The sequence below is a fragment of the Syngnathus scovelli genome, chromosome 3 (assembly GCF_024217435.2).
Source record: "Syngnathus scovelli strain Florida chromosome 3, RoL_Ssco_1.2, whole genome shotgun sequence".
Taxonomy (NCBI): Eukaryota; Metazoa; Chordata; class Actinopteri; order Syngnathiformes; family Syngnathidae; genus Syngnathus; species Syngnathus scovelli.
Genome location: NC_090849.1, coordinates 20,853,682 through 20,880,130, shown reverse-complemented (window position 1 = coordinate 20,880,130; position 26,449 = coordinate 20,853,682). Strand labels below are relative to the sequence as shown.

General features: G+C 44.8%; 2 protein-coding genes across 2 annotated transcripts; one reads left to right on the top strand and one right to left on the bottom strand.

Moving 5' to 3' along the window:
* The first annotated feature begins 331 nt into the window (after positions 1–331).
* arl6ip4 (ADP-ribosylation factor-like 6 interacting protein 4) lies at positions 332–2,450 on the top strand. The gene is made up of 5 exons (XM_049763410.2): positions 332–619; positions 708–1,094; positions 1,386–1,503; positions 1,574–1,643; positions 1,832–2,450. Exons 1-5 carry the CDS (start codon positions 472–474, stop codon positions 1,886–1,888), a joined length of 780 nt encoding a protein of 259 aa, XP_049619367.1. The 5' UTR covers positions 332–471; the 3' UTR covers positions 1,889–2,450.
* Positions 2,451–4,302: 1,852 nt separating this feature from the next.
* Positions 4,303–26,324, bottom strand: LOC125994218 (membrane-associated phosphatidylinositol transfer protein 2). The gene is made up of 27 exons (XM_049763453.2): positions 25,722–26,324; positions 18,040–18,257; positions 14,908–15,122; positions 14,664–14,785; positions 13,927–14,160; positions 13,481–13,807; positions 12,375–12,470; positions 11,158–11,262; positions 11,023–11,075; positions 10,748–10,837; positions 10,168–10,385; positions 9,752–9,941; positions 9,491–9,610; positions 9,204–9,421; positions 8,959–9,134; positions 8,714–8,884; positions 7,970–8,122; positions 7,525–7,689; positions 6,916–7,170; positions 6,496–6,644; positions 6,304–6,420; positions 6,127–6,243; positions 5,914–6,062; positions 5,652–5,801; positions 5,394–5,574; positions 5,180–5,308; positions 4,303–5,006 (listed from the first exon to the last, which is right to left on the bottom strand). Exons 2-27 carry the CDS (start codon positions 18,115–18,117, stop codon positions 4,629–4,631), a joined length of 4,356 nt encoding a protein of 1,451 aa, XP_049619410.1. The 5' UTR covers positions 18,118–18,257; positions 25,722–26,324; the 3' UTR covers positions 4,303–4,628.
* Between the last annotated feature and the right edge of the window lie 125 nt (positions 26,325–26,449).

Here is a 26,449-nt window from a genome sequence, read left to right as displayed (position 1 = left end):
CGCGCACCAGCACTCCGTTTTCAGGTGTAATGTAATTTACCGAATAGTACATTAGAACAACGCAGTGGCTTTCCGAACGTTCCGGTGAAACAGTGCACGCTCGGAAGCAATACCGAACCCACCCTTTGTCTTGAACGTCTTTATTTTGTGATAGTGGGAGACGTTGCTGCACCTTCTACACACAGCAACGGTTCACAATTTCGCTAATTCGGCCAGTTAAATATGGCAATAAGTCAAAGAGACCACTGCGACAAAATACGTCATGTATTTTGAGTCGTTCAAACCCCGTCGCCTCGAAAATGGCGGCTATGCCGGTAGTGACGTCAGAGGCGACACAACGTGCACGTCGGAAACAAATTGTAAACGGACCAGAGACGTTAACATAACTACAGTGGTGAACTTCCAATCTGGGTCATCTTGAATCTTAATTATTTCGGTTGGCTTATAAATCAAGACTCAGTTTGAACTGATATGGACCGGAGTAGATCCCCGAAAAGAAACAGTAAAGTGGAGAAAAATGACAAAGAAAAAAAGAAACGAAGATCTCGGGCTTCGTCGTCGTCGTCTTCCAGCAGTAGAAGTCGGAGCAAATCGAAGAAAAAGTCCCATAAAAGTCAAGGTTAGTACCACGCTAACGAGAAATAATGACGGATAAACACTTTTTATCGGGGAAAACTAACTCTAAAAAAACCTGTTCGTACCTTCAGGTGTAAAAACACAACGAAAGAAACGGAGACGAAGCTCTTCTTCTTCGTCGTCGTCCTCGTCGTCATCATCCACCTCCTCCTCGTCGTCTTCGTCCAGTGACGAAAAAACGAAGAGAAAGAGAACAAAGAAGTCAAAGAAGAAGAAGGCCAAGCTGAAAAAGCGCCGTAAAAAGGAAAAGAAGAAAAAGAAGAAATTAAAAACGAGGAAAGTGGAGAAGGAGGTGAAGAAAGAGGAAGTGGAGGAGAAGAACAGTAGAACGCAGCACGTGGACGCTATACAGAAGAGGCTGATGCAGCTTGCAGAGCCGTTAAGCACCCCTCCACCCAAACCTTCTTCTTCTCTGGAGCTCTGGCAGAGTGACGATGGCGGTGTGGAGCTCGGGCCAGGTGACCCACAATACAACTCTATTATTTTGTTGCAAGCAGTGTTGGTAAAGTACATTTTCTACACAACCTCGTTCAAAGTTTAGTTCACAAATTTGAAAATGAACTTGTTCAGGTCATAGTTCGTAATTTGTTGGTGGAATTAAGGGCACTGAATGGAATCAAATGTATTGTCCAATTTGCAAAGTGTCACGGAACTCACGCGCAATCTGTAATACTTACTTTCGGAACGGACTCGTTCTGTTGCTATTCAGAATCCAGGGAGCGCCATGTTTAATCTCTTGTGTTTTACAGTTATGACGGACGAGCAGAAGTCCCGGCTGGCCACCAGGAGGCCTTTGACCAAAGAGGAATACGACGCCCGGCAGAGCGTCATCCGCAGAGTGGTAGACCCTGAAACGGGCCGCACTAGGTGAGTCGTTGGTTGTTGTTAGCCTCTGAACTTTGATAACAGAAGGTTGCTGTTATGTGTACTCCTTCAGACTGGTGCGAGGTGAGGGCGAGATCATCGAAGAGATGGTCAGCAAGGAGAAACACAAAGACATCAACAAGGTAAGACAAACAAAATCTACAACAGGGGTCTCAAACTCCAGTCCTCCGGGGCCGCATTTGGAAAACTTGGGAACATGTAGGAATGCGGCCCCCTAGGACTGGAGAAGTTTGAGACCCCTGATCAACAATATCTGTAGAAATGACATATTTTTTTGTCATTGTGATTTTTTTGTTTTTTGCCCACGAAGCAAGCCACCAAGGGAGATGGGAATTCCTTCCAGAGAGTGCTCGGACTCAACAGATGAAACAAAACAAACATGACGTTTTGATGTATTTCTCTTGTTTATACACTGCATTAAAAAACACGGGAATATGGATAAAGCCGTTTTACCCATCAACACACACACACGTTGTTTTTTACTGTACATTAAAGCCATTTTCATTGATGATTGTGTCTGAAAAAGCTTGCATTGTGGAATTTGCCTCGCCATCTGTTGAACACTTTATACAAACTTACGGAATACTTCAAATAAAAGCGCATCAGTTCCAGGAAATGAATTAGCTCAGTTCCGCAGTTTTTTTTTTGTCTGAAAATCAAGCAAATGGACTAGAACAACATTTAGATGAAAATAAATGATAAAAAAAAACAAATCATGCGTAAACCGAAGTTCCACTATCCTCCTTCCTTGCCTCATTTAAGAGTGCCCATTTTTATGGCTTGTTTAATCATCTTATAAAATGGCCGGGCAAATTCATTTACTGTCAGGGGCGATTTTTATGTTTAAAAAGTCCTCCAGATATTAAAAAAATATTTTGTAGCAGTGTTAGATGGCAGTGTCAAGAATAAAGTCATACAATTATGAGAAATGTCACGTTTTCAAAATAAGTCATTTGTTTTTATGTCCCAATACCTTTGTCCATACACACACTGAACTCCGTCTCGGCAAGGTCCATAAAATTTGGGCTAATCCTCACTTCGACGTGTGTTTGCATGTGGTGTAACAAATATTGCACATTTCCCCTGGCATGTTGGTCCATTGCAGCCATGCTGGGTCGTCCCCCATTTTCATTTCATTGTTCTCATTATTATACATCTTTTATGTTGTTTTAAAATGTGGACATGACATTTTGTACACTCATTTACAAACACATTCAACACCTCCTGTACAGCGTGCGGGACAAAGCCACTTCCCAGAGTTCCAAAACAGCTTTTAACAAAGGGTACAATATAATAATAATAATAAATAGAACACAAGTGTGATTGGCAAGAAAACAATAGTCATTATAATAATAATAATGAACTAAAAACATAACAATCGTGTGCCAGGCCACACTAACACCAAGAATGAAAAAGAAGTTTTTGCTCCACTGAAATCAACAGCAAATTACAAAAGTGAAGAGTAAAGAAGACCTGAGCGGAGCAGACAGCATTTGTGCAGAACAAGAGTCCTCTTATTTAGAATCTATATCACAAGAGTAATGTACAAACATTGTGGCTGGAGGCATCCAAACACATGACATGGTTCCCTCTCGGCTTATGAGAACTTTGGCACATTCAGTTTTTCAGCAGGTTCACCTCAGAATATTCGTGGAGTCACGGCACATATTTTCAAGAAAAGTTAAGATATTTTCCAGAAAATAGTCGGTCGTTTTTTTTTTTTCAAGTTTGTGATTCTGAAAAAATAAAGTCCAAGACGTTCAAGAAAAAAAAATATTTTCCAGAAGAAAAGGTCGTGTTTGAGATAAAAAGTGGAAAAAAAAAAATCTAATTTCATGAGATTAAAATATTTTTTGGACCATTTTTGGGATTTAAAATAGTCTTACTGTATTAATCATTTCCAGAAAATTTTGAGTACTTTTGGGAAAACAAAATTCAAGTTTCAAGTTATATTTTTAAGTAAAACACTGAAAGGTGACTATATTCCTGAAAAAAATATTTTAGATTAAAAAGTCACTTTTCTTTCCCAAATGTTTTTTCTCATAAAATGACCTCTTTTTCTGGAAAATATAGTACGTATTCAGATAATATTACAATTTAAATCTCAGAAAGTGTGATTTTTTTTTTTTTTTGTTCCCTCAGTGCAGCCCAAACATGTAAAAATGTGAGCGGGTTGTCATGCAGTTAAAGGGTCAGAATTGATTTCCTTGACGTGACAAGGATTTTTGTGGTGGAAAAAGGGTACCCACAAATCCAGTTTTCATCTCTGAATCGATTCCACTATAAGTCTGTGTTGTGCTTGCAAGTTCGGAGCATAATTTTACAGCATTTTGGACCCAGTGGCATAAAAAAAAAAAAAAAAAACTTCATGATTGATGTACCAAACCTAAAAGAAGTATAGTAATTCCTCGCATGTGGAGTTTTTTTTCTTTTGGCTCTTTCCAAATGATGTCAAACGACGGCGCTGAAGTACTGTCCAAAGAAGATTTGGTGTTGAAGTGATGCGTCTCCACTTGGATGAGTTTTGTATGGTTGGGGAGCTAAATTTAGCCTAGGTGCTAGTGGAGAGTTTGTGATATGTTCACACAGACCAAATCCTCTGTAAGCCATTTCTTTTGATGGGTACAATAAAGTTGAAATGGCATTAACGTGTAAATTCTGACACGTTTCTGATTTCATTTGTTCATAAAGTTAAATGACGGTTAAAAACGGTTACAATTGCCTTTAGACGCGACGGGATGGCGCCAAACCGCTAAAAATATTTCACAACTTGTGATTTCATGATCATTATGAATAATGTCATCTGTGTATTAATCTTTTTAATCTGTATGTCATCATTTTTGGTTGTGTTTTGGGGAGGACTAAAACATTCGTTTTTGCCACTAAAAGCTGCCAAAGCACAGGATTGTGTGAATTAAGTGTTTTAATAAGTTGAAATGTTTCTCAAGTGTGTGGAAGGGGTCAAATTAAAAATACACAACCAAATTTGCGTCTGGAAAGGAACCCAGGAGGCTGACTATAAAGGCAATTGTAGAATTTTTTTTTTTTAAATGCAAGGAGGCATCAACTACTTGCATTTTTTTGCATCCCTAACCGTAGCCACTTACTTATTTGGGATTGAGTGCCCCGGCCTCCATTTTGGTGCTGCTGCTGCGACCCCAGCAGCCCGCCGTGATGCTCATGCTGCGCTGTGCCGCCCCCTGGCTGTGGGCGTGGCCGGCTCCACGCTCACCGTCCGACTGACTCTGCGTACGCTCGGGACGGCTGTGGACGCCGCCGACGCCGCCCGTCGTGGGCGAGCTGGGTGCGGGCTGCGAGGAGATGGTGCGCAACAGGTGGTTGCGTTTGCGCAAGAACTCGCTGTTGGCGCCCAGGCCGAAGCTGCCCTTGCGCAGGACCATGCGGGTGCTGCTGGACTTGGCCGGGCGCGAGCGGCGGTTGTGCTCAAGCTGGGACAGGTGGGACGCGTAACCCTCCGTGATGAACTGTCGACACGAAAAATATGATACTCTTCATACGAGTAGTGGAGCCTAACGCTAGTTTGAAACGCTAACCCTCGTTTGAATGTCAAATACTTTTCATAAAGTCATGCATTTTCAAAAAAAGCTTGAATCTAAAATTTGTTCAAATTGCAACACAAACAGCTTGCCTATACTACCTGACACTGGTGCTGCATCTTCTTGGAAGGTCTACCAACAATGAAGATCTGCGATGGATGCAAGTTGATGGAGCTGTACACGGAGATGTCCTTGCTGGACCCGTAGCCAGCAAATATCTTCATGTTGGCCTGACACCACGAGAAGACAATGAACATTGTGTACCCAGATTTTTATCCAACTGTCCAAAATGTTGACATTAAGACATACTCAGACCTCGGTCAACGACTTGAGGAAGTTGGCCTTGTGCCTGAGCGGGTCGTGCACCAGGCCGTCGCAGAAGGACACGATGCCGTGCGGGAAGTTATGCTGCGACAACCAGGCGACCACTCTCTGCTTCTGCATATCCGGTCGGCCCGTCACGTAGATGATCAGGTAGCCCAAATCCTGCCAGTGCCTGCTCATGCACGCAAAACAATATCTTAACATTCACACAGGGGTCAAAAACAGTGAGCTCGCCGTAAAAGATTTTACCGTACGACATCCACGGCCCCCGCCCGCACTTTGGGATCGCTGCCCATGATGGACACGCTGGCGGCAAAGGAGCCGTCGATGCTGAAAACCACAAACTCGGTGCCGCGAGGGATCACCGTCAGGTAGCTGTCGGCAAACGTGTGGTCGCCCCTGAAAAAAATGTACGTGCAACTTTTTTTAAATTTTATTTTAAAAATATTTGACTTTCTGGACTTTTTTTTTTTTAGTGTGTAATTTTCCAAGAGCGGTACTTATAGCTCACCTGACAACCATCTTGATAGGGTAGACGCCGACGCCCAGACGCTTGTCGTCAGGAATGACAAAAGATACGCGGCCGCTGCTGTTGGTCACCTCGGTGTTGAAGTAAATCCATTCTCCCGACGGAGGCTGAGTCATGACGTGAAGGTCCACCTGCGGCGGCACACACATTCAACAAACACAAAAGGCACACACGCCTGAGACAAAAAGTTCCAACCTTCTCGCCGGCCAGGGTGACCATGTCTAGGGGGCCGTACATGAAGCGACCGGTCACCGTCTGCTGGCTGTCCTCGGTGAACACAGCATCGTTGACGCGATGGTTGGCCGTCACGTTCTGTAAAAGTATGTCATTTAGTCGTTTGAAGAAGCTCCTTTGCTTCAAAAGACATCCTACCCTGATCTTGACGTGAGTCCTCTTGCGCAACCACTTTTCGCGAGGTTTGGACGGCTTGAACTCGGACACTTCTTTGCCGTCCAGTTCGAGGATACTGGAGTTGTCGTGCCTCATAACCTTCAGCACACATTTGGATCATCACCTTTGGGTTGCGCGGACAGAGCGGCGAGCGACGGGTAATGCGGTCCCAACCTGTCTGAGGAGGAATGACACCACGTCGGTGGACTCCCAGTAGGACGCGTGGAAAAGATGCGGCAGCGCCACAGTGGGGAAGGCGGTCAGCGCGTCGGGGCAGTAGAGTGCAAAGTCCATGCGCTTGGTGCCCCACCAGCGAGCTGCAACTGGGACGGGAACGCAATGAGTGGCGGACACACACACGCAATCACACCATGATTCATTTGACAAAGACCAAAGCCCAGCCAGCCCATTGCCACCAATCCCAGCAGCAGGTGTTGATCTACAGGAAGAGATTTGCGGAAGTTAAGAAAAAAACAAAAAAGAAACCACCGAAGAATCATCAGAGACAAGAGGAAGGTTATTTGATTGAAGAGAAGATCGGCTCCTGATTGAGGAGAAGCTTCCTGAGCCTCACGGGTCCGCCGGAAGCAATACCTTGGTCCACCTCCGTCTGGGAATCCAGCGAGATCAGATCGCACATGGCTCTGTGCAGGCCAGGAGACATGGGAGTGTCGGATCCTACACTTTGATTATCGCACAGCATCGGCTCCCCATCTTTCTCGTCTGTGGGTTCTTTGAGTTTCTTGCGGGATTTGGGGGGGCTTTTCAAGAAGAATTTGTTTTGGGATGACAGGGCCAGCTGGGATAAGAGGCCAGAACATTTGGACTGACTAAACGAGTCTGTCTGAGCTGAAAGGGAAAAAAAAAAACGTGAAAAACAAAACATGGGCGCTGCGGCGTGTCCATCTGGAAGAAAACCTCAATGGGATTTTGGTTACAGTGTGTGTGTGAGTGCAAGTGGGTGGGACGTTCACACACACATACAGAAAAAGAAACCACAACAAGACTGGTTGGTCGTTGCAGCATTGGGAGAAAATGCAAGTTGCATTTAACACTCAAGACGGTGAAACAGACAACATAGCGGGCGCTCTTCTGTGGACCTCTGCCTGAACTAACAGGGTGCGGGGGTCTTCATGTCTACCTGCCTAAGCACATCGTGTGTGTGTGTAGATGAGACTGTGGTGGCGTTGGGCGAACACTTACTGTTGGCTATGTTGCTGGCAGTGTAACTGTCTGCCATTCCTGACACCTGGCTGGCAATGCTGACCTCACTGGCGCGCCGCTGGCCCCGGGAGAAGGGGCCCATGATGGGGGATGATGGGTACGAACTGTCCATGAAGACACCACCATGAGACTGAACAACATCCGCTATGGAGCCGAAACAAGGGAGATCCCGTTAGACAGGGGATGAGGGTAAAGGTGAGATGGTGAAGGAGAGGTGGGGGTGGGGGGGTCATGGTTTCAGAGGACAAGCCGTGATTTTGCTCAAGGCAAAGGTCAACTTCCGATGGCCTCTGAAGCTTAATCAAAAACATGTCGACAAAACACACGATGGACACTATCACATCGAGCAATGATGAAAGAGGAAGACAAGCGAGGATGAGGAAGGTTGAAGGGGGAACGTGACGTGACAGGAGCGGCTACACACACTCGGGAGTGGCGGGTGTAGCCTTGAGGGCGCCCTCCTGCCAGTTAAGCACGGGGACGGGGATGCACGTCTCGCTGATGGTCTCTTGACAGCGAAGCAACACGGGCGGCCCGCTGTCAAGTAGCAGCGGAGCGTTGCTCTGGACTGTCTCCACTACAGACGCCGGGATGAGGGAAGGAAGGAAGGAAGGAAGGAAGGAAGGAAGGAAGGAAGGAAGGAAGGAAGGAAGGAAGGAAGGAAGGAAGGAAGGAAGGAAGGAAGGAAGGAAGGACAAGGAAGACACATAAACATATGAAGCAAGAACAAAAGACAAAAGAAAGAGTCAAGCCCTGAGTGGTGCCCATGTTTTTTGCAAGCGTCTTGATTCAACTCCAGAAATGGAACGGTACAGAGCTCCCAATACTCAAAGGACGCCAAGGTACAGATGGTCCAACACTTGAACAAACCTGCGTCGTGTTAAATGCTTTCCACAAGTTACACGCCAAAGGATTCTCATTTTGACACCCATAACCAAAACTGTAGGCCGTGACGAGCGGTCCACACATGAACCCTTTTGCAGGACTCTGACCACATTTGGCTTCCCAACAAACACACACACACACACAAGAAAAATGCTGCATTTTTCTTTGGAGACAATGCTCTTTGTCGTGTGGCAGAGATGCAGAGATGAAATACAGGATGACACCCACATGTGACAAGCGTGTGAGTGTGCGTGTATGGTGAGCACGTGGCCGTAAGACTCACCCAGCAGAGTGGAATTTCCGTCCCCTAGAGGGAAGCGTTGGTAGCGCGGCACATTGAAGGGAGGCAACAGGTGGAACTTCCTCTCCAGAAGAGGCTCCAGGCGCGAGGCGGAAGGATCGGCCGGATGAAACAAGTTGTATACCTGCTGACATGCGGGTCGGAGCTGGGCCACTGTGAGGGCAAGGGGGGGGGGATCCCCATTCACTTTAATTGTTCTCTTGACCATAACACGCTCGTTTTTTTACCGTCCAGCATGGGGATGACCGTCTTTCTCAGGGCTAGCACCAGACCCAACGGCGAGCCGAAGAGGAAAAAGTCAGAGACTTCAAAGTCCAGCTTGCCCAACGCGCTTCCGTCGAGCATGGTGCTGCTGCTGGACCTGCGCGATGCCCCGTCACCCCGCAGGATGCTGGAGTGTAAGCTGCGAGGACATTGCAAAGTCAACTCATTTGAAAGAGGGGCAAAGCGTGATTTTTGTCCACGGTGGTACCTGGACAGGAAAGCCTGGTGCTGCTTGATGGTGTCCAGCTCGTAGGTGGACGAGTCACTTCTCTTGCGCTGCAGCTGATGCTTCTTGCTCTCGTCGCTCAAGATGCTTCGCGGGATGTCAATGTTGCTGCGACTTAGATGCCGGCTGCCTTCCAGGGTGGACGAAGCCGACCCCTGCCCGCAGTTGATAATGGTGCCCGGCGACAGGAGGTCCTGGTCCTGCCAAAAAAAAAAAAAAAAAAAACTTTGAGTGAGTGGATATTGAGAGGTTTGCGAGGTTTTGAGCACCTGTACACTGACGAGACTGCCCCTCCGGCTGCTGTTCTGGCTTTCGTTGACAGTCTGGGTGCTGCTGCACAGAGCGTCGAACCCGAGTATTCCTCCCACACAGTCCCCGATGAGGCAGACCTATAGAAAGGACATCAGAGCACAGAAATTTCTCAGCTATAATAGTTGTCAATTTACTTCCTTGACACCGATTCCTATTCCTTTGGTAGCATATTTTGTTAGTTTCAAAAGAGAATAAAAAAATATGGCTAAAAAACCAACCTGGCCGGAGAAGGCGGCGCCGTCCAGAGATTTGATGAAATCGGCGTAGACCTGATTGGCTCTGACGATGACGGTGGCCACGGCTTCCTGGTACTGAGGCGCAGACGTGGCCAGCAGGGGGAGGGCCGCCAGCGGGATGTGATCTTGGCTGCTGGACAGACAGCTTTCGTCGTAGCCGTACGGGCTCAGGCTGCCCCGGCAAGACAAAGAGCGCATGCTCAGCAATTTTTAAATACATTTTTCAGTTTTTTTCTTTTACAATATACATTTGGAAACAAATTAGTATTTTTTTTCACTCCTCAAAATAACCCTCTTATTTCAATCTCAGATACATTTTGTACACTGCTGATTTCTAGTAGTAAGTGATGAAACCGGACAAAGACAGAATGAGGTTAGACGATGCAACGCTAACTTACTTGGACACCAGGGAGAAGGCTTCGGCACAGATGGCGGGACACGGAACCAGGCGGACGGCGAGGCGGCCCAGCGCCGCCGGGTAGTGGACGCGCATGACGGAATCGAAGGCGGCGCCGATGGTGTTGACGTCGGCCTGCTTGCCGCTGTGTTCGCCGCCGCCCGTGTCCAGGATGTTGCCGCCATGGAGGACCAGGATGAGCACGTGGATCTTGGAGGGCTGCGGAGCGGAGACGGACATCAGGTACAACTGGAGAACACCTGGTGCTCGTTCTCTGCATCGCATTAGGAAATGATGTTTGTAATGTTGGGAGGGGTGCAACAAGTGGGATTTGTACAATAAAGTCTTATGGGTTATTAGGGGTAACCAAACTTTGACGTCTATAACCGTCAATGGCACTGAATGAGTTAACATAACACAAGATGTAGCAAAAAGTGCCACAGTTGCCAGAAAACGGCACAGGGTTTGGGTAAGGCTGGTTCAGGGTTGGGCAGGAACTACGGATTGGCTTCACAAGGGGGTAGGAGCACTCGGGATTTTAGGTTTCCGTGGTTAACTAGAGGGGTGGGCTCACAGGAAACTGGGTGTGAGCTACTTACGGACTGGTGCCGCGTTATTGTGATGCTGGGAATGGGAGCGCTATCGGCTGGGACCCTAAAGGAGGCTCGCATCTGAACACAAGAGGACACAGACGCTCAAGGATGGAAAACCGTTTGAGCATCTAGTCCCTCTCCTTTATGGCCTTTGCACTCGGACGCTCTTTGTCCTCTCCTCATTAGTACAACTCAGTGCCCGAGTTGAACGACGAAGAAAAATGCTGATGAAAATTCATGAGATGTTCCCTTCAAGACCGTACCTCGTCTAGTCTTTCCCCGCCGGCCGCCCTGTCGTAGTCCACCGCCATGTCGCCTGCAAATACACCAAAGAAAGCTGTCAGGGCCAGGCCGTCCTCACCAATCATATCGCCGTGTCATCATTTTCCTCGTCTTACCGGAGGTTTCTTCCATGTCGGGAGCCTCGATCTTGTCCATGAGGTCGTTGGAATTCCACTTGGTGATTTGCTTGGGTAAGACCTCCTCGCTATCTGAGAAATCCTCTGCGACACACACATAAATACAAAAAAGAAAAAACATTTAGTAGCTACAATTGCACTACTACGCCACCGTAACAGAGTGGCGCTGTTTTAGGAAGCAACTCGTAGAACTGTCAAAGAAGAAGACAGAGTTTCTTTTGGACCCAAGCACGCTGGACTTCTCAGAAAACAACCGCTTCCTCGATTTTGGGCCAGGAAAAAAAAAGTATTGTCTATGATAGTGTAGCTTTGTGGTTTCTTTTAAGTTGTCATTTCTATTCATTTATTTTGTGATTTATATTGTGTTGTATTTAACTTGAAAGAGCTTCCAGAGAGATAACATAATCCTTATAGGCATATATTTTCTATCCTCTGAAGAACAACTAGTACCACTGCAGCTTATGGCATGCATGTTAAAATGTTTGTCATGATGTTCTTCTGCTATTGATGAACACAAAGGAAACGGGGAAACAAACTACATACATGAGTCACTTTTCATTCGAATTTATTTGCTTAATGTTTCATGCCATTGCTTCAATTATCTACCTCTAGTTCATTCATTTCCAAAATTATTTTGACTTTGATATCCAAAAGCACCGCTTCTGATGGTGGACGGCATCTTGCTTGAGTTCTCTCTCTGTCTCTCTCTCTCTGTCTCTCTCTCTCTATGCATGCACGCACGCTAATGTTTCACCCTTAAGGACAAATAAAACAGGTCTTGTAATGTTCTCCTTCATCGTCATTGAAACGATGCCAACAAACAATAAGGAAGGTTTTATTGCTCGCTGAAGTGTATGTATCATGGGAGAGAGTGTGTGATTTATGAACATTTGACATTCCAACCAGCTACTTGGCCTGAGTCCTGGGACAAAGTCATCCGGCAGGGTGGAAGGACGTAGGAGGTGCATAGGAAGGAGGAGGAGGAGGAGGAGGTTTATTTCAACTGCAGCCCAAAGCATGCTGGGTATCTGGGAAGCTTAAGAACTGATCTGTGGTTAGAGAGATGCATGCGAGTCAGCTTCCTGGAAAAGGGCTCGGGTGAAACCGCGTCTATGTATAGACAGGCGCTCGCTTTTCTGTAAGGTCCCATACAAGAACTGTGGAAATTGTTCCAATGGTCACGTTTAGTGTCTTACCGTGAGCGTCGAAGAACTCTTCGTCGGAGCTGTCGTCCGAGTCCCGCGCGATACTCTGCATCCTCCACTCCGAAATGCTGTGCCGGGACGGGCTCACTGGCGAGAGACAAACATTTGGATGTTTCAATAAAACGCCACGGGGTATAAATCCACAATTTTGAAACACAGTGAAAAAATATTTCATTGTTTTGCATTTTTCACATTTAAACATATTGGTACAGGTACCGAGGCACTTTATGCAGGGGTTGTGTCGGAGTGAATTTCTTGGTATTGGTGCACAAAACACCCGTTTAAAAATACAGTGGGAGAGATTTTGCATTTTCCATCTTATTTTAACACACTCTCCCAACCTAGCACAAAGAAATATTGCACCACCGGCTTCCACTCCCACACATGGGGTGTTATATAAACACGCAACAACCCAGCACAGCTCCCAGGCAGCGAGACTGCGGCATGCTGGGAAAAACAGAGGAAATTGGCAGGTCTGGTCCATCATGGTGGAGCGGTTGCAGTTGGAGCTGGTCTGAGATGTCACGCCGCTTCTAAAAATAGGCATGCGAGGACCCACGAGTGCATGTGTGCGAGTCTGGGCACAGGTGGCAGACCCCCCCACCCCACCCCCCCACAGCCAGTGAGCTGCTGCTGTGGTTGCTAAAAATAGCAATGTTGTAATCCAACAGGTTACATACAGTTATGTAATACAGTGAAGCCATGTCAATTTGAGGTTGACTGACTTTGGCCATTTTACAAAAATGACATATACTATATTATATTTAATATTTCATTTTAAAATGTTCTAATGTAATATTTATTGGAATACACTAAAATATTCATTGCCTCTTTCATATATATTATCTATATATTATATCATACATATATTAATTATATATATATATATTATAATATTTTGAATTTAATAATGCATATATATTTAAATACACTAAAATAATCTGAAAATTTTTAATATACAGTAGTAAAAATTTATATTCATTTTAAACAAAGAATGTAATGCTTACTATAACATAAATATGGATGAATCATTAAATTTTTTTAAATACTATACTGATATAGAAAACTAACAATAGAGAGAATGAAGAGACTCGCACCTCCTCGTTTTGAGGAGCGGGAGGAGCGGGAGGAGGTGGACCACTGCTTGGTGAGCACGCCGCGAGGCTGCAGCGTGTTGGTAGCCGAGCCGCTGACCGTCACCTCCGCCTCTGCCGCCTCCTTGGCCTCCTGCTCCGTGGCCGCAGGCGGCGTGTCACCGTTGGCTTCGGTGGCCTCCTCCACCTGGCAGAACTGCGCCATCTTCTTGGCCAGGGTCAGCTGGGTCTCCAGCTCCAGCTGCCTGATGTCTTCCATGGTCAGACCGTACCACTCGTCTTGCCAGCACCAGGCCTGCCGGTGGGCGCGTACCATTACTTTTCTTAGTCCTAGGAGAAAGGAATACAACAAGATTGTCATTGAAAAGCTTGTATCTTGAAAAACTCCACACCTGGGTCACTCGAATCTCAAGACATCACTGTATATACAACTTCAGAAAAATACGAACCAACATCATGGATGAATCTCTCAATCTTGGACTGCATTCCCCAGTAGCGGAATTCCACCTTGCACAGCTTGTAGGCGCACATGATGGGCATCCTGCCCGGGTTGTTGTTGTACTCTTCTATCCAGTCGTCCAGCAGGGGGCCCCGCTGGGTCTTGGCCGACTTGTACAGCCGCGGGTCCTCCTCCGCCTTGTACTCGTGGGGAGCGATGGGGTCCGTTACTATATCAATAGGGTCTGCCGTTTGAAAAAAAAAAAAAAAAAAAAAAAGTATATATCACACACACGTTTTTTAGCCACTTAAAAAGGTCTTTTTTTTTTAAAACTAATAATTTTTTTTTAAAAAAATGCTATATATTTTGAACATCATAATAAACATTAGATACATGTTTATAAAAATACTTTATGGTTAAGAATAGCAATACTGTTTAGTTTTTTAATTCCATACATTTTTTCCAAATATCCTTAAATATTTTAAAAATAAAAATGCATTTAGTAAATATTTAGATTAAAAAAAATAATATCAATACTCCCAAAACAAAATATTTTTTCAAATAATTTTTAGAAACATATTGCAGTAGCAGCTGTTGGCCACATGAGGGCCTCATCACCAACTCATGTGGAAAACAGGAAGCGAGCGATTTGATTTGAAGTCAATATCGCCCATCCCTATGCGGAGTCAGTGCAGAAAATGCAGCATGAAAAATGTTTGTTGACAAGTAAACACTTTGCGGCCTTACCGACTGTCCTCTGCCTTTTGTCGGCGGCCGACATGTTGAAAACGTCCGGCTGGTTGCCGGTGTCGCTCATGTAGTACGTCTCGATGTCGATGGAGAACTTCTCCACGAAGGGACACGTGTACCTGGATGGAGCACACGATGGTGCTTAATGATGTAGCTTCGGACAACTCTTTTCTCATGATATTACTATTTACTTAAAAATATATCATTTGATTCTCGTCAGATTTATCACAATTATGCTCACCGCGTGCGGGTGTAAGGGTAAGCATTCCAAGACTCCTCTTCCACCCTCAGCGCCGCTTTGGGCAGGATGGAGCGGAACCAGCTGGGAATGTGCATGCCAATGTGGTAAACCTTGTGGGTGTATTGGCCAGTGCCGCCCGGTCCGTCCGTGTACGGTTTGTTCTTTAGGATTTCCACGCCGCTGCCCTCGCCGCAGCTCTCCTCACGGCTTTTTTTCTGCCATAACAAGAAATAAAAAGTCAACACAAAACAGATAATTTGGGAAAAATATGACTTCTGTAACCAGTTATCCATAAAAGGGTTTGTCGAGATGTTGGCTCCAACTATTTTTGGGTCATTTTTAATACTGCGCCGCAAGGAACTGGCATTTTGAGCTCTCCTCTGTCCCCAACTATGGTTTTGTTGCCCTAAAAACAGTCTCTGTACTGGAACTCAGTACATTTTGCGTCTGGGTGGTGTGAGCCGGGCTGCGTCTGCGTTGCTGTAGAGCGCGGCGCCTGCGGCTAATGAATGACCTGTCATCGGTAACGAGGTCTGCTACGCCGGACGCTCAGTGTTCTCCTCCTCCTCCGGCAAACTGGGCTGATTCATCGCACAGCTTCTCCTCTCCCTAAATTGACTGCAGGAATCAGGTCTGGCAATTAACTCCCTACTTGCTGCAACAATAAATGCAGCACTATGTTACACACAAGCAAACAACCTAACAACATTTGGAGACATCTCTTCTTTATCCTCTGCAAAGAAGGAATATTGATACGGCTTACTAAGGAGTTTTGACCAACGCTGAACTATATTACAAGGCGCTATTTTCTTCTGAATATTTAAATAATAAATTATAGTATTTTTTTAAATGTCATTTGCAGTCATAAAAAATAAAATAAGTGTGGGGAAAAAAATTTGCTTCCACTGTAAAGCCCGTGTCATGTTTTGGCCAAGACGTCATCACTAAAACGGCGTCGACGCGAAAGGCTTCAGCTGTACATCGTGTTTGTTTTTTTTCTTCTCTACAAGTTAGTTGATGGACTTTTCTGATTGAGATGCAGAGGCGCACCGGCGGCCATATTTCATTTCTCACCCGAACCCGACAGCGGCCAGGCTGAATTTAAAATGAGTCGTCACAGAGGACGAAAGCGGGAAGAAGGGACGGGAACAGAGACGCTCTGACGAAGCAGCAGAGGCCTATATTTGCTGCTGTTGCCGTGGTAACCGGGCTACATCAGGAGATGGCAAACTTTGGTGCGCTAGGGAGAAATTGGACATTTTCAGGTATGAGGTTAAAAAAAAATATCAAAAATATAAACTAAGGATCAATGGATTTAATGAAGCGTAATATATTTTTACTCACAATAAGTTTTACAATTACTTGATAAAACTAATTAAAACTTTTGTAATGTACATGTAAAATTTGTACTTGTACTTGTTTTGCTTCCTATTGAATAAATTGACCGTTTTTGTAAAAAAAAGATAAATGAACAAAATGGTACTTTACGATTTCTAATTATTTAATCAAATTAAAAAAAGTTAATAAATACTTTTGATATCGCTAATTTTTCCCATTATTCACAATAAAAAACTACATCATAACTTGAGCTATATTAATACAAAATAAGTTAAAAATTGACAAATACACATTAATTAGCCAATTATAAACGTGAAAGAAACCACAAAATTATTGCAGCAAGTATTTCAGGACGTTTGATAATGTAAATACTCGGCGACCAAACGTCAACCAAACCTACGCCCCAATTTTCCTTCCATCCATCCCTTCCTCTCTCTCTTTCTCTCTCTCACTTTTTTGCCATCAACCCCTCCTGACCGCGCTGGCACATTGCTGCTAGTGATGTCACCGTTGCCACGGAGACGGCAGCCTCCCAACAACGAGGCGGTGCGGGTCAGGGGGAAAGGTAACTACAGGCCACTGGCGTTACAGACTCCGCTCCTTTGCATGCTCGACGCGTCGGTATGCAAAACATCAGCGAGGAAAAAAATAAAATAAAAAAAACAGCAATCCCGGAACCGTTTTTGCATACTCGAGTACATGCTAACCGCTTTTGGAGCTGATGATTCACGTTCCCGACCAGCTAGATTTCGTGAAGTTGTCGTAGTGAACTGCGGGTCAAAGTGTTTCCATAGTTATCAAACCCAATTGAGGCATAAACGCACTTTCATATTGATTTGCGTTTATTCTAGCTTATTAAAAAAAAATACACGAGAAGAGGACTTTGTAAAAAAATTCTTGCACATTAAATCACAATGCGAACAAAAAAATTCAATACTGAATTATTTTTCAAAACTGTTGGGGTTTTTGTCAGTAAAAATGTCTCCGAGGTAAAAAGGGTAGACTGTCGAGAAAGTAGAGTCGCTGTTAAATAATGCAGACCGTTATGACGAGTCGGCCTTTCTCCTGGGTGTGCAGCGGATCAGCTGGCAGCACCGCTGGATTAAAATAAATCCTCCAGCATGTGCGCGCACCAAATGAGGAGAAAAAAACAAAATGCAGGGTTTTTTTGTTTTTTTTTGCTGGATATCAAATCCGAGGTGGCTACCTCCGCCTAATTTTGGGCTTCTTTCAGCTTGGACAACTTCGAACATCATGAAAGATGATATTGGGCAAAATTGTATATGCAAGTGATTTTTTTTTTTTTTTTTTTTACCGTTAAGATAAAAAATGCGTATCTCTCCTCTCGCTCTCCGACCCAGTTACGAGTTTTGTTTAACAAAATTCTTCCAAAAAGAGGCCTCAAGCTGTTTATTGCCACTCCCGGTGACATTTGCTGTCAAACTAAAAATTTCTTGTGTAATTAAAACAGCCGCATAACTTTGCTTTAGAGTTTGAGCTGTTTACTAAGTCTGCTGTGAAACTCTTCTTGGCGAGCGTCTCTAGGTCTGAATTGTACTGCCTCTAGGGGGCGAAGGCGAGCACACACAATAACCATTGAATTGAAGCAAAAACAAAGTGGCAAAAATAACTGGAATTCTTTACATTAGCTGCATTTTTTTTTGGGGGGGGGGGGTATTAATGCCAGTTCTCCTGATAAATATCAGAATTGGCGATCGGCCTATTGATTAGGTCCCGCCTCCGACAGTGTTCGGCCCTTGGTGACCTTGACCACCTTACCACATGTCCCCTCACCTGGATCATGTAGAGCTGGGCAATGCGGTACTCCTCCACACTCATGGGCATGGGGATGCGGTACTCCTTGATAAGCATGGTGGAGGGCGGGGTGGGGCGATGACTGACAGGGTAGAGGGGCGATGGAAAGGGGGGATGGGGATGGGGAAGGGGAGAAAGACAGGTTTCCTACAAGCGACGCTTCAAATCTGCCAAGCCGACGTCCTCATGGATGGCTCCTGTAGAGAGGGGGAGAAATTAAGATCCCAGCAGAGAAAGTTGTGAAAAGACAAGAGAGCACGGCTCACAGTGAGCTAGCTGCACTTTGTATGCGTCGCTGCCCCATCCAGCTTCTCCTGATCGAGTAAGCCCTTCCCTTGATAAACTTGGCTACTTATACACCGGGTCGATGCTTAGTGTGTGTGTGCGGATGTGTGTGTCCCCGGACCTTGGGCTCCGTCACATGGGGGGGCTCACTTGGCAATAAGAGGGATTAGAGTTTTAGTGGGGACCATTGCGTAATGTTCTCGGAGCCCCCCTCCCCCCCCCCCCACAACAATTGCACAAATAGCTGCCTTGAAACAAGCACGCGCTGGGCACAAGGCGAGGGTGGTGGTTGGACATACGCAACGTGTGGGTGGTGTGAGGTAGGCTGGATGCAACAGTGGAGGTATAAAAAGTCTGCACACCCCTGCTCAAGTGTCAGATTTTTGAGGTATAAAAACATGAGATTGAGATAAATCAGTTCCAAACTTTTTGCATCTGAAACAGAAGTCACCCCCCTGTATACATCTGACATCTTTTAAAGTGTCTCTGTTAAACTGACTCAGTTTTAACAAGGGCCACTGTTTTTATGCCGTGGAGCTCGTACAAGGTAAAAAAGAGCGACCTACGTGTTCAAAAAGTGAGTCGCAAGCATTGCATAAGCTTAACATCTACTCATTCCTGAGCATTTTTCCCTGGCGGCCGGCCCTTAATCGCCAGGGCCGCGCTAATGGTCCCACCGTGTTATTTATCCGGCAAACAAAGGCCAGCTTTGGTGGCGGCACCTGGTGGAGGTGGGGGGGGGGGGGGGGGGGGCACGATTACGTAGGCTGAGTGGATACCCCACATCACTTAAGCCTGCGGGCACATGCAGACATGCAACACTTACCTAATGGACTACACTATAGTGGACTTTATTTGTTAAAAAAAACACAATTTCAAATTTAAGGGGAGGAAAAAAGTTGCCATCTCATGAGAATGAAGATCAAGAACATCCTGAGTGAGCACCCAACACGACTTGCACCCGCAGGCACATGAAGACAAGCGAGCGCTTACCTAACTGACTACTGTGCCTTGCTTTTTTTGGAAGTACATTACCATCAGGAAAAAAAAAAAAAAAAAAAAAATCAGAGCAGGACCCCACGTATATAAGCTAAAAATAACTGCCCATTCGGGAGAAGCTGGGATAAAAGTAGGCTAGCGGAAGGGCCCGCAAGAAGAGCAAGAGAGGTCACCAGTTGAGACTTAAGACTTACGAGTTAAGAAATTCGTCATTGTTGTGGGATACGAGCATCGTGCGGCGGCAGTGAAGTCAGATCAACGCACTTCATAACAAGCAACATAACAAATATTTCAACACAAATTGCATCAACACATACGTGACAATACAACTATACTCATATTCTTTATCCTCTGTCAAGAATGACTAGTGCTGCTTACTAAGGTGCTGTGACAATGTCCATGTACATCTGTATTATACAGCCCCCTGGTGGTCGAGGCGGGTACACCAAAAGGAGCAGCACAATGTCCAAAGAATTGAAGCAAAAAAAATGTAGCAAAACAAATTCATAGCAATAATAATTTGTTATTTTCCATTTAATTATTTCCATATTTTCTGAATTACAAGGCATCACTTCATGTTAGACTTGATTTTTTTTATGTTTGTTTGAATACATTTACAATGTATTTAAAAAAAAAAAAGTATGTTTCAGTAAGTTTAAATGTGTTCACAGAATTTTAACACATATGCCCCATATGAATTTTTAAAGGTGAGAAAAAGCTACAGAAACGTCAACAGCACAGGCAGGAGTATTTAAAAATAAAAGATTATTGTACGCCAAACCTCATATATAGCTATATTAATAAATTAGGAATTAAACTATTGTCAATTATTTTGTGGACCTCCAAGATACAGCTCGCATTCTTGAGTTTGACAACCACCGCCCTAATGTATAATCTCTTTTCACAGCAGCAATACCCAGGCTACTTTTTGTAAATCCGTTCCTCCTGCTTTCCCTTGGAGCCCGATACAGATGCGAGACCTGAAACACTCTAGTGTGCGAGTGCCACGCTTGACCCAGAAAAAAAAAAAACACATCCACACAACACATAGAGAGTAAAAATAGCTCCGTCACAATAATCCGGGCATACGCAAGCATAGCGCCTGACGTTTACTGGGCGAATATGCTGGTCCAGTTCTAAAAATAGCCCCCCCTGGAGGCAGTGACGCAAGAGCGGTGCAAAAAAAAAAAAAATCAGGAGGCGAGGATCTCGTTGGTACTCCACAACGGATGGCCGCGAGCACAGTGCTGCAACTGCTCGCCTCATCTGGGGCCTTTTTTTTTTTTTTTTAAACACTGCTGAACCGTCTGAGGCCATGGTGCATGATGCGTTTAGCCAGCCGTCCGGTTAAAATGTCAAAGGGCTCAATATGATACCGTGTGGGGGGACAATTGTTGCTACTAAGCAGGGATATGACACATATCTGATAATGGTCAAATTTGAAAACGTTTGCTTGTAATTTTGCAATACTTTTCACAGAAAAAAAAAATTATAGTCATAGGATTCTTTTTTTTTTTTTTACTTTTATTCATTACAACTGTTTTTCTCTGGATAAAAAAATGTGAAAATTTTTAGGCAAAATTTTTCCCCTCGAATATTTATCCTAATGATGACTTTTTGATGCAATTTATTGCAAAATAAAAAACTTTTTAGGAAGGTTTTAAAACACTGAGTTTGTTGAATGGTCCACAGAAATGGATTGAGTTGCTTCTTAATACTTTAGTCAACAGACAATTAGCAAATCAGTTTAGGTCAACAGATTCCCTCGTAAATAGGATGGCAACTCGGATGGTCACGTTTAAGGCCGTTTGCACCAAAGACACTTTGTCTGACGTCCATAAAGTGGCAACTATGTCTACAGAGGCTCCGCCTCACGGGACAGGTGGGACAAGGGAGGCAGGAAGAAAACGACGAAGAACCCAGTGGGATGTGCAACCTGCCTTTCTTCTTTAGTCATCGTTGCACGAAGGGGATGAGCTAAAAATACCCCCTACACCCTCAGAGCATCTTCTCCATCGTGTTCCTCCTCCTCATCAGGATCTTCTTCCTCCTACTGTAAGACTTAAAAACAGCTCGGGCTTGAAGGCGGCTAATATGTGGACAAGTTTTGCTCTCAAGTGATGCTAACTACGATACGGACATGCTAACCACGCTTCGGTGTGTTTGAGGCGCATAAGGAGAACACTTCCCGCAGGAGGGAGGCAGTTTTTAATTAAAAAGTGGACACCAACAATTTCCCCGCATTGTTTTCTTTTTCCGCCTAGCTGGCGCTCATCGTTGGCTTTCCATGCTTTCACCCCGCGTCCAAAATTAGATGACCTTATATGCAAATGACACTAGGATTAATCAGCCGAGGTTAACCAAGGATCTCTCGCGCCGTGCAATGCTTACATAACTGTCTAGGGGGCGGTGTGTGTGTGGGGAGGGTCCGATAAAGGGATAGCGTGGCTACGCTGTCATTTGGAGCAGACCATTAGTAAATTCATTCAGGCCGCAGGAAATGTTTTTTGTTGCTTTTTCCTTCAACCTCAATCAAAGCTTTTGTGTGAGAGCAATGCCTCCACATGAGATGACGGCGGTCAAAAAGCAAAAAAGCTTTCAGACAAGGGTCCTTGAGATGTTTGTACGTCCTGTTATGATAAACGGGTCCAGCCAATTCCATGAAATCTGGTGAAATTGAGTGGTTTGATTTTTATTTTGGCTTCTCCCAATCTGATTTATCCATTTGGAGTCAAATTTGATTTGATATCCAAGTACTGCGACGTAAAGGCTGCATGCTTTTCTGCTGAGCTTATTGGAATAATCACTAAACACAATGTGGCAACCTTATGAGGGAAAATGTTAACGCCCGAGGCCAAAACGCATTCTCCGTCCCTGCCCCTGTATCCGCTCCATCATGGCTTGAAGGGGAGGGCGGATGGGGTTGCCATGGAGACACCGAGGGGGCTCGCCGGCTGCTCATTGGCGGGCGAGACGAGGGAGTCGAGAGCGATGAGGAAAGCGGAGCCCACTCGCACAAACGAGGGCCCGATTTTGATTCTCGCTACCGCAGTAGCACAAAAACGTTCCGGTCAAAAATGAGGCTTGGGTCGGTTTGGAGCTGGCTACACGAAGGGAACAAAATACTAAATATAAGTGATTTTTTTTTTGTGCCAGCAGAAACACATTTTAAGATGAAACAGAAGTTTATTTAATTTTTATTACACAAATATTAATGCCCAAACTTCCTATTTTGGTTGTCTTGTCGGAAATGTAACGGAGCTCGCCATCAAGAGATATTTATGTTCAGCCTATGAAGCTTGCGTTTGAGAAATATCAATGAATGAGTCATTCATCAGCAGGGGGCGCCGTCAAAAGAAAATGAACTCCAGATGCTTTTATCGTCAAATATTTCCGAAATTTTGATTCAATTTGAAATCGGTGTTAATGAACACAATTATATCTTCTTTTTTAAACTCGTGTGAATGATTTTGACCACATTCACATTCTTTATTCCTGTGACCTATAACCAAGTAGTTAATAAGAAAAAAAAAACTCTATAAAGCAAGAAGGAAGAATGGAATGAGTGAGTGAGTCCCACCAGTGTCTCACTCTCACTCTTGCTGACCATAAAAGGCCATTTGTCCTTTCCTTTAGTTGAGGTCATGCTCTCCTTTTCTGTTCCTTTTTTTTTTAACCACCTTTTCTTATCAAACTGCAAAGCTTGTAAAAGCTGCTATCACCACAACACGCACGGACAAGCTACACTTTGAACCGACGGTTTTGTCTGAAAACCTTTCACAAAAGTAACTTGGATTCCCCAACACAATTGTGTAGCATGAGGGCGAGGTGGGGTTGGTGGTGGGGGGGTGTCTTATTTTTAGCCCACGCTAAAGTCAGGTGTCCGGCGGTGGTGGTATGTACTCGCAAAAAACTTAGCTATGCAAACGACACTTTCCCATTACACAAGGCAATCCGTCATCTAACAGGATGCCGGACTTTGACTGACGGAGGTCCGTTGGCAACCTCTGAACTCCCCGTCACGTGAAAAGATATGAAGAGGAAACAGCAGCCCCTCCCTCCCTTCACTACAGACGTACAGTACATTGAGGACAGAGGAAGGGGGTGGCGGTTTGATTAAAATAAAAGGCAGGCGACGTGACGCAGGATCCACTTCCCACATTACTTGAAACGGCGTCAGGATGAGCGTCTACTCAAGAAGAAAATGGCGCTCATTGATTATGGCTGCAAAATGCCGCTTTATTTTTCCAAATTTTGTGTCAAGTCTTTTAAGATTTTTTTCCCTTCAAATTATACACATATCCCATAATGCAACCTTGAACCTTTAACACAAGTCGCTTCTTACTTCAACCCCTCGGGCACACAACACTCTGAAAAAGGTGACCAAAATAGTGCCTGCATGGCGTCTTGTGAGTAGGTGGGCTCTATTTGAGGATAAAACTTGTTAAAGCGCCCCGCAGTGCTGCCAGCGCCAATAAAAATCTATTGACTGTCAAACAAGTGACGCAAAGAAGGCGTGAGCCGACTGCCTGTGGGGCTTATTAGCTACGGAGGGGGGGGTGAAAAAAAATAATAATTACACTACGCGACCCAAGATAACATGAAGGCGCCGTGCTTCGTCCTCTACAGTTGGAACCAGCTGAACAACATTTGTGATATTTATCTTGGTAGTAAATTTTTTATTTCCTCATAAACTCTCACAAATTTCTTTGAAATGCAAGTTTGTTTAAAAAAAATAAATAAAAATCAAGACTTTTATTTCTATTTTTTTTAAATTAAAAAGAAATTACAAATATTCTCATATTATCCTTGATATGCACGTTATTGGTGTCATCATGAAATTTTCCTTTGTAGAATCACACAAATATTTTCATGAGATGGCAACTTCTTTAAAGCGTGGCACTTTTTGTGAATGAAAGGATAACTTTGTTAAATTACACCAATATCCTCAGAATATTGCAACTTTTTTCAATTATGTGTATTTATTTTCATACAATACATACTCGTGAATCCCACAGTGGCTTGAAAGCTAATTAGGCGTATAAACTGTAGGGGGATCTCTGGCACATAACAAAAAGTGATCAAACCAAAAAAGGATTAAATGACGATTCAACTGTTGCACTTTGGCAATTAAAGGATTTTTGTGTTTGCATTGCGGTAGGCCACGCCCTGTATGTGCATGCGTGTGTATGAACAGTTCCTCAAGCCAAAGCGCGAAAAGTGTCACACCCCACTCTAAAAACTGGTTATGCAATAAAAAAAATAAAAAAACCATTGACAACATTAAAAGCATTTGAAAGGTTTATGAGGGTGTCACTTTGAATAAATATCCTGAGTTGTCATGAGAAAATAAAGAAGGAAGTTGGTGTAATGGCAGCGTGAAATGACATCTCCGTGTGCAGATCACATCTTTTTGCACAACATCCCTACTCAACCGTCACGCCAGCCTCGACACGTTACGGCGGGATAACATGACGATCCCGACACGCAGCATTTCTCCATTTGTGCAAATGCGAGTCTCGTCTTGTCCTTATGTAAGTAACTGACTTGGGTTCAGCCTTTATGTTGACATAACAAGTAAGGGTCACATCCCACATCACGCTTGCAAGTTATATTTTGTATACAGACATGACTCCTTACCACCCCTGGCTACCACGTAGCTCGGCCTCGAATGTTGATTGTTTTTAGCTTGCTGTCTATATAGCAAATAAATTAATAGGCTGATAAATCTCAATTGTGAGCTGGTCTCTTGGGGTGAAACGGAGGAAATACAATCAAGAAATAGCACCATTTGGACCCCAAAAGATGCCAGTCCATTGCAATCAACCAAAGTTCTGCGGAATTACAAACTGGGTTGAATTTACTGACACCATGGTGCTTGTCGCTCAGATTTTTGCTCGCAAGTAAAATGGCAGCTCCCTCGTATCTCAAGGCACCACTGTCATTTCGTCACTTGCAAAACTATGAATTAACCTCAGATCACTCTTGTAGCTGAATGAGCAACGTTTGGAGATTAAACACTATCTATGGGTAACGCGTCACGTTGACAATGGAGTGCAGCAATGATTCATAATGAAAATTATCAAAAGAAATACAGGGCCACCAAATTAAATTAAATGCCCCGTGGAACGTGGACCTGCTGTGGTAGTCAGTAAAAGCTGCGAATGATTGACTGCATGAACACTTCCTGGTTTCGTTCTGAAGACAATTTCGCTGACACAGCGTGAGGGCCACAAGGCAGAAAGAAGCAGGTACAAAAGTTCAAATCATTAAAATTGGAACTAAAAAGGGAAGTGGCGTTTCGAACCAACGTAAACCCACCAGGCACTTAGTTACCTAGCAACATAGCAGCCATGACAAAAATTCGCATCACATACCTGCGATGTACCTCAGCATTGGGAATCAGGAACCCGGTTTATTCACCTGGCGGAGCGGGAGGCGGGCGGGGTCCTCTCCGGAGTCAGCGGGAGTCAGCGGCAGCCGCCCACCCGGTGAAGTCCATGAGGTCGTAGCGAGTGCAACCCCATCCAAAAAAAGTCCCAATTTCCTTGACGACGACGCGGAGCACAGATGACGCGACCACAAAACATCGCCGTCGTCATCAGCACATCCTCGGCGTGTGTTTACACCGTACACCCGGTCCTCTCCAGCGAGGTTTTTTGCCACTCAGGGCCGCACATTTGGCAACGGGAGAGGCTACACAACACTCCGCCACTAAAAAAGGCCAAACTTAGCTCACGGGCGACGTCCACAAAAAAACGCCCTTATTTCCACCCGTTTGGCGGGAGTCGGCGGCACGGGGGCTGCGACGTGTCCGGGTGAGGGGAGCTCAGCTTAGGCCAACTGGCGGTGAAGAGGGCGAGGACCAAGACGTGAACGAGGAAGAGACGCCACCACCGCCATCGTGAAGTTGTCACTCGCAAGTCTGAAACGCAGCGAGACTTCACAGTCCCTTAGCAGCACGTCACACTGAGACACGCCAAAGACACACAAGTGACATGATGCTGGGGATCCGGTTAGACTTTCAAAATAAAGGTAATAAAACTACGGTACAGTATGCAGAGTGGGATAGAAGTTACACGTTTTAAAAGAAGTGGGAAGATAA